The sequence below is a fragment of the Rhipicephalus sanguineus genome, chromosome 4 (genome assembly GCF_013339695.2).
Source record: "Rhipicephalus sanguineus isolate Rsan-2018 chromosome 4, BIME_Rsan_1.4, whole genome shotgun sequence".
In the NCBI taxonomy this organism is placed as follows: domain Eukaryota; kingdom Metazoa; phylum Arthropoda; class Arachnida; order Ixodida; family Ixodidae; genus Rhipicephalus; species Rhipicephalus sanguineus.
The window spans coordinates 105661177-105669814 of NC_051179.1; the positions used below are offsets into that span (position 1 = coordinate 105661177).

Consider the following 8638-nt stretch of genomic DNA (forward strand, 5'->3'; position numbering starts at 1 on the left):
GATACGCGACCTTTTCTGTCTTGCTCGAACAACGCGAGCTCACGCTCGCTTATGCACAAGTGATCGGGGATTCAGCGGGCAGGATTCAGCCGACCTGAATGGAGGCATGTCGTGAAGGCTCCACATTACGATGAACATGCCTCATTCTATTACGTAGTATTAAATTCACCATGCACCATTCCTCCAGTGAAATTAACTTCCTAGACACGACGATATCTATTGAAGCAGGAAAATTAAAGACGACGCTTTACAGAAAATCAACAGACAGCCAGCAATACCTAGATTACACTAGTCATAACCCGCGACACTGCATACAAGGGATATTTGTAGGGCAGGCGAGGCGTATAAGAAGTACCTGTAGCGACGACGGTGACTACGTACAACACTTAAGCAACTTAAAGGAAACATTAGTTAAAAGAAATTGCCCGCAAGATGCTCTAAACAAGCTCTACAACGAAGCATGCCAACTAGATAGGAAATCATCACTAGCTCAAAGGGCCCCCGTAGCACAGCCTAACCAGCCGCCAACATTTGAAACCAAATACTCAAATGCGCTACCAAACATAAATAATATCCTCCGAAAGTATTACCCAATGCTGGCAAGCAACGAGCGCCTTAGAAAAGCATTCCCCGGAGTACCAAAGGTCGTGTATCACCGCAATAGGAATTTGAAGGACACGTTAGTGCATGCAAAAGTAAACCCTCATTCTACTGCCCACATAACACCTTGTTTTCGTCCGAGATGTAATACTTGTAAACACCTTCAAGTTGACGTTATAGTTAAAAGCACCGGAAGTGATTACGTCCATCACAAAAAATCTAGTTTTACCTGCACTAGCTGAAACGTTATCTACATGATCGAATGTTCAATTGTAAAAAAACGGTACATCGGCGAAACGGGACAGCCTGTTAATGTTACATTAAATGGGCATCGCGCGGACACGGCGAAGAAGTTACCCAAAGCAGTGGCACAGCATTTTAATGTAGCCGGTCACAACTTCGATGATCTGAAACTTTACATACTTCAGTCAAACTTCCGGTCCCCAAGAGACAGAAAATATACAGTCATACCTTATTCACAAGTTCAATACACTCCAGCCAGCAGGTATTAACGTTTCTAAGGGGGCTCTTGAATCCATTCGGTATGGTACATACACGACCAATGAGAGGTAAGCCCTTCTAGGAATTTCGAACCTACTATTGTTGAAATGCCACGTGCTTCCACTGACACTCAGCGAAACGTATACCCTCCCCTCTCCCCCGTTTTTTGTTGTTTTTTTCTTTTTTTTTTGACCTTCCTTATGACTCACCCAGTTTGTCACGGCGGCCTTCCTACCGTGTTTTCTATTACATATAACTGTTTCTGTCCCTGTCGCAGCTAAAATTGATTGTGCTGATCCCTATTTTTGTTGCTGACCCTTTGTGTGCGTTGTAAAAAGGGAGCTTGTGATCACATCCGGGCTCCTATCTTTGCAGGGTTGAGGAAGCGAAAAAACGGCAAGAAGATCAAGGCACCCAAGTGCTCTGGCAGCCAGAAATGCGCCACGAAGTGAAGGCCTCGCACGGAGGACTTCCGACCATTCATGCTGTGCACGATACGCAGGCGACAAGCGCTGCGTGCACACCCGGTGAATTGATGGCTACAGCCACTGACGCGGAAATTTCTTCAAAAATGTCAAGAGCATCACGAGCGATGACCGGGCTGTACGGAATAGCATATCTGCCATATTGTGACGGGACTTTCCAGCTTGGAAGCAGGCCTTCTTTTATATAGCTGGAAGTGTTGCGGACACTGATATGCTTGCTTTAGTGGTTGCCTTGCTGCAGTGTTTTCTTTTTTTTTGCCAGAATATGTACTGAATGATTGTTATGGGGATGAATGTGTGGCATTCAGCCAATAATTCTTGCTTTGCAGAGGCTGGTCCTAAAACAATCGGGAAGAACAAAGTGTGTCGTTGTTGACCTAATATGTGTGCAGGCCACTTCCGTTACATTCCAACGGAAATGTTCCCGCGAAAATTCTGGCGTGCCGTCCTTTTTAAAAAAGGTGCAAGCTTCAGAGAACTGGCAGGTTGATTATAATTGAAAGCCTTTGAGTGCAGTACCATCTGGATAATTTTGCACTACTATGAGAATAACACATTAACAGATCGGTCTCACAACTGTACGTAAATGAGTTTTGATTTGCGCCGCGTACTCTCGAACATTCGCGTCTGTTGCATGCGGTGATTCACTTTAGTGCGGCCGGGGTGTACTCTTCTAGCTGGCAGTAAATTGCAATGATAATTAAGACTAGTTGTCATAGAGCACGAAGATAAAGAAACTGTACTGGCAATTTTTGTGAAGCCAATATTGAAACCAAATGTAGGACATGTTACCGTTTGGAAACGAATGTGGTGCAGACCTACAATGGTGATGTTACACCTTGAACCATCAACCATTTGTACTATATGAGTTGTATTGCAAGGTCTAGTACCAACGATGCGGGGACAAGAGCTATTTGACAACATTCGATTAAATGTTTGATTCCGGCGCTGCGAACAGCCTAGAAGCGAGCAACTACTTACAAAGATTGAGCGAAGCATCTCTGGTATGATTCTGATCTTTACTTCTGTGACAGCAGCCGGATTTAGTTCGATGCCCACTTTCAATATCATCGACACGAAAAAGTTCCGTGATGAATTATCAACTCACCCAAACACCCAGGTAAATCGCTTTCAGGAGGTGCTGCGCATACATAGTGGTTTCTGGAAGCTTTCGATATTGAAAATGAAATCAGACCTGTCCTAAGTACGTGGTGTTCGTTGTGATGTTGATGGCCATTTTCAGAAGAAAATAAAATGAAACCTGCGCGAAAAGCAATAGCGGGAAAGGCTGGGCATCACTACTCAAACACAAAATAGTTTGCAGATGCCATATTGCACAGTAGCGGAGGTCCGTGCCACTCTGCAAATTACGACAATCCGCGTCATTGAAAGTGCATAGTTGAGAAAGTATGGCATTTTTACAAAGTTAACGTAGCAAATGTTGCCCATGAGTAGTTCAGTCTACGTGAATTCGACGCGAGGTAATGTGAGGGGGTCGAGTCGAACTGACCGAATGCGACGACATCTAGATGCTTCCCAACGTGCTGGCCATGCGACTGAAGCACTCTGCTTCGCAGACGTTGGCATGAGCTAGCGTCGAGATTCGTTCAATACAATCCGTAAGCGTACCTGCATTTCAGTGTACCGGTGCAAGTTACCTGCAGAAGAGCAGAGTTACATGAACGTTGTGGTCGGTTTCCAACCATACACACCGAATCGGTTGGACTGCATTATGTCTGTATACCCGCAGCTATAGTGCGTCACTTTGGTGACATTGAAGGTCAGCGGGGTTTAGACAGGTCACGTCTAAAAGGCGTTCTTCGGTATACCTTGACGCTATAAGCACAATCCTCGTATTTTCGTACGATTTTCTATTAGCTCTTTGCAAACCTCTCAGAGAACCACTACACCGCCCCTGGACAAGAGAAGGCACTACACATATTGACAGTTTCCGATATGTGTCAGTGAAGAGGAGTAGCCACTCCTATCAAGGGATGGGGCTGTCATCGCCGCTTCCGAGTCGAGGCGAAGTTTTAGGGAAGAAACGTTCTGAAATATAGGGGTAAGCCTTGAACCGGGGCAGACTACGAGACACATGTGGAAGCTGCTAATCTCAAGAGTGCGATTGCTCGGAGAGCGTTGCGTGATCGCGTCGTATTTATAGAACTTTGCGTCCTAAATTTTGATTTAAAGACAATACCCATACGTGATCGTCAACAGCGCCATACATCACAAGTGTACGCGTACGCTTTCCTGTCTAGTCATGAACTCCGACAGGAGACACGTGAAGTACGTTGCCATGGCTTCGCGTGCATTGTACCAAAGATCACAGGGTGAGAGATGTTATGCAGCCAATTTTGTTGGTATTGTTTCCGCTTTTTTTGTTTTTATCATGTCCATCTGCGCTCTGAGAGGGAAATCATGCTTGTTGTGAGTGCTGTGTTTCGAAGAAGTACCTTTGTAGATTTTCATTTGTGAGGCTTTATATTCAACTGTGCAATGAATGTTTACATGGTGAGCGCGTACGTGAAGTAATTAAAGAAGCAAATTCATTGTGCAAGCAGAATGTGGCTCTTGACAAAAGCGTTGAATTCTCGATGACTGGAATGAACACATCCGTGTTCAGACCTGCCTGATTTCTCAAAAAGGACATGGTTTTACACATGTTTGTGCGTAATGGGAGAAGAAACAAGAAAAAAACGTAAGGACTTCTCTTATGTGTAAGGCTGGTGCCCAACTATCTGGAAGGCCAAGGTTCGGCTTACAGCAGCCCGAAGTATCTTCAAAACTTTGAAAGCACTTCATTATATAGCGGAAATCTTTTTAGTTGCATCAGTGTTTCGATGCTTCGGAGTTCCAAAGACTGAGTTACATCGCACGTACGATCGGACGGCTTTCAGTAGCGTTTAAGAGAAAAAAGCAAACGAGGGTCGAGATTTCGTACATCTCTGCGTCACTATTTCATGCATTCCTGACGGCCCTCACAGTGCTTTTTTGAGTATTGTAAGAAATTGTTATTCAGCGCAGCTACCTCGCGACGTTTGCGCAATTACCCATACGCACAAGAGGCAAGTAGGGCAGTAAGTTAAATGCAACGTTGAAGTGCGTATTTCTGTTACGTTATAATAAATAAAATGCGGTTGACTTGCACCACCCAGCTTAAGATAACGCGAATATTCCAAAGTCGCGAAATTTAAAATAACGCTCAAGTCATTGCCGGACGTTTTTATAAACCGTTTCTATCTATCTATCTATCTATCTATCTATCTATCTATCTATCTATCTATCTATCTATCTATCTATCTATCTATCTATCTATCTATCTATCTATCTATCTATCTATCTATCTATCTATCTATCTATCTATCTATCTATCTATCTATCTATCTATCTATCTATCTATCTATCTATCTATCTATCTATCTATCTATCTATCTATCTATCTATCTATCTATCTATCTATCTATCTATCTATCTATCTATCTATCTATCTATCTATCTATCTATCTATCTATCTATCTATCTATCTATCTATCTAATTGATATTTTCTCTGAGGAAGGCTAGAAAGGCTATACCTGCTTTCCTCACATTAGCGATTGACCAGATCTTAAACGCGTTGCCGTTTATCAGTCACTAATAACTCTAAGCATAAAATCTGCAATTTCTCAGGTTTTAATTACGACGGCATAAGTGTAAACGTCGTGAACACTGAGAGCGTCTGCTTGGTAGATTTAGTATGACGTTACCGGGGTTACCAGTAGCAGAGTGCGCATGTCGGCATCTAGAGAATACTGTGACAGGTAAGTACAAGCGGTGCGCAGATTAGAACGAAATACATACAAGGCGATTCACGCTTAAAGGGAACAGGAGTGTCGCACCACGTGGGAAGTTTTCCCTCTGCCATGTGCAGAATTCCTTGCATTTGAAGCAGGTTGTTTGTGCGTGTTGTCGATAGCTCTGGAACTTTTTCGCGAGTGCGGTGTGCATGAACACAGAACGAATCGTCACTTTTAGCTGCGACATTTTTTGCACACCAGCGAAGTCCGAGCATTATTACAGTGGCGTTGTTTTCACAGTGATCAGCGTTGTTCTTTTGATTATAATCACATACATTCTGTACATAAAATTCAATTCGATTGAACGTGGCTCGGATGCCGAATTGAAGGCAGGACCCGATGTTGCGTCACATACATTTATTAGAAATTCTGTATTTATCATTGCTTTTGTGGTATACGTCAGCGATACCTCCAAATACTACTCTTATTCTCCTGTGATAATTGTTTTATTTCATCGTCCAAGGGGATACACACTTAAAAAAGTAGTAGTACTTGCTAACGTCTGGTAGTAACGGCTTTTCACATATGTTATAACCTTGTTAGTAAGCGCAGTTAGAGCACTGCACGGGCCGATTTTTCCGGCCCGGGCCCGGCCCGGCCCGAAAACACCATGCTCCGGCCCGCCCGAGCCCGGCCCGGTGTTCCTAAATGTGGCCCGTACCCGGCCCGGGCCCGAAAGGTTTGGGCCCGGCCCGGCCCGGCCCGGCCCGTTTCAGCTAGTTATGCCTTGAGCATAAAGGAGGCACTGTCCAGCCTTCGGTTATTGTGAAGATACCTGCCGCACACAAGATATTTTCTAGATTGTTTTAGGAACTTCTTTCAGTGTCACAACTTTCACCGGTACTGTGTATACTTTCGGTGAATTACGCGCGTAACACTTTTGCGAAATGATTGCAGGGCAATATAAAATATAATTGGAGTCATAGCTGGCTCTTTCATGTACGCACGCAGTGCTAACCACGCAATCTCATTTTTGCATTTCAAAGAACAACTACAAAATATAATACCTGCATAAAGTGGAGAAAAAAGCATGGCAGACATTTTTAAATTGAGTCTACATCAACTGCATACGAGCTAGGGCTGTTGAGTAAAAGTAGCAAGTCTCCTGCAAACCTCATCTATTGCACTATGCAATGGGGAAAAAACGTGCTCTATCTGCTTCTGGGAGGAATACGCCAGGCTGGGCAGCGTTACATAAATTAAAGCTGTCGTGTTGACTCCTCGGCAGGCAACTGCACCCAACCTACACTATACGTTTTCGTGTTCAAAACAATAAGGTTCTTTGTCCCACCCTTCTTCCCCGAGTCACCGCCCCCGTCACCGCCACTCGGGGAAACGAGTGTCTCTATGGTCTGGCGCATCACCACTAGTAATGGGAGAATCAACAACGGCGTTTGCCCTGGGATAAGAGTCGCTCCGCATCTTGCACTTAAATGCACGAAAAACAGCTCCTGAGATATTAATGACTCGCAAGTCGCCTTGGCCAGTCTACGGGCATGCGAGCGTAGCTGCATACTCGAAATGTTTCCCTAGATACCAACGCGCACATCTTATACACAGTAATCTAGGCAGTTTACCGTTCTTTTCCTTACACGGTACCCAAGAACGTCTTTCACTCACTATAATGGCGGAAACTTATATTAGGCGTTTTTTGAAATCCCATGTAGCATACCGATGGAGCAAAATTGTAGACGTCTTGTACTGTGCAATTTCTATGCACGCCAATGCACTCCAGGTGGTTTAACCCTTTCGGCCCTGGCGTCCTATAAAAAGGACACGAAGAAAAATTGCTATAAATTGTGACATAAATTACTAAAAAATTCAGAAATGTGTTTGTGGCATTCCCAATGCACCTGTGCAAACATAGTGAGTATATTTTCCATTATCGTCTTCCTCGGAAGTCTGCAATGTTGAAAACAAGACGGCGGAAGGTGAAAAAGACGACAAACGCCGCAACCAAATATTTGATGACATTTTACTGAATAACAATTTTTTCTGTAGCTATCGTAATTTTCTCTGTTGTTTCTAAAGTATTTGACGGCTTATTTACAAAGGGGGATTTCCCTAACATTTCCGCTTAGGCCGCTGCAACGAAAAATCTTCATGTCCTAAATATAGGACACCAGGGCTTAGTGGATGTGAGATCTTTGAAAGCATTGCATGATGACCCGGAGCCGTAGCGCTTGTGTCTGCTTCCAATTTCTTGTTATTCTCCTTGGGAAATACGCCTGCATTTCTTGCTAATTTGCAAGGGGGTCCGAACGGCGAGATTGTACATAACTGATGTGAATACATTTGCTGCAGTGTATGAATGATGCATGAGAGGGCTTGAAGATAACGAGGATGAAGTGCAGTTCCATCTGCTTGCCCATGCAGGCACGGGCGACAATAACTGCGGCACACCAAACGAGGATTCGGCAACCTATTATGATGTTAGATCTTACAAGGCATCCAATAATTAGATAATGGCCATTCAAGTGCATTGAAGAGCATTGTGTCACGAGTGCAAAAACTTGCTTTTGGACCTTTGAAACGCAGTAACTAATATATGGTTGCTGGCATGCTAGCTTCACAACCAGTTTAGATGTAAAGAGAGTAAAATAAATAGCAATATCGAAATATCCCCATATTTCCTTTCACAACCACTAAGCCCTGGTGTCCTATATATAGGACATGGCGCTATTTTTCTCATACACTGATGGGATGCTCAGGAAAGATTATTTTCGTGATCTTGAGGTAATAAAAAAGCAATCTCAACAAGAAAAAAATTATCTACCCGTTAAAAAAATTTCAGGGCTGAAAGTTTAAATTACCCGGTGCCCTCAACGACGGCGTCTCATATTGGCCTCGAGGAGTTACGGAGTCGCCCTCTATCGGACGCGCCTCGATTGCGTGCTAGGCAGGATGCCGCCGGCGCGCTCCCCATAGGTTTTGCTGTCGGCGCTCTACAAAAACACCTCGCGGGAGCCCTCCAGGGCATTTCTGTAAGTACTTTCGAAATGAACTGTGTTCCTTACTGTCAAGATAATCATTTTCTACGAACTGAAAGCACAAGGTAGTCTGCAGTCGCTGTCTCTTTGCAGAAAACCGAGCACCCGCTTCTGTCACCGCGTTGGAGACCGCTGAACCGGCTTCTTACGTGAAAGGTAGTCACTCGCTGAGTGCAAACTATGTGAAATATCTCGTTAGAGTAGACTGCCTGTATAACCAAACGG

The 8638-nt window shown here is 44.1% G+C and overlaps 1 protein-coding gene across 1 annotated transcript in view; it reads left to right on the plus strand.

Annotated features, from left to right (window-relative positions):
• Positions 1 to 4148, plus strand: part of LOC119390517 (ras-related protein Rab-34) — a 41641-nt gene extending 37493 nt beyond the window's left edge. Inside the window, exon 9 of the mRNA XM_037658132.2 lies at positions 1477 to 4148. Coding sequence (XP_037514060.1) covers positions 1477 to 1553 — 77 coding nt within the window. The 3' untranslated portion in view covers positions 1554 to 4148. The remainder of the gene's footprint in view (positions 1 to 1476) is intronic.
• The last annotated feature ends 4490 nt before the right edge of the window (positions 4149 to 8638 follow it).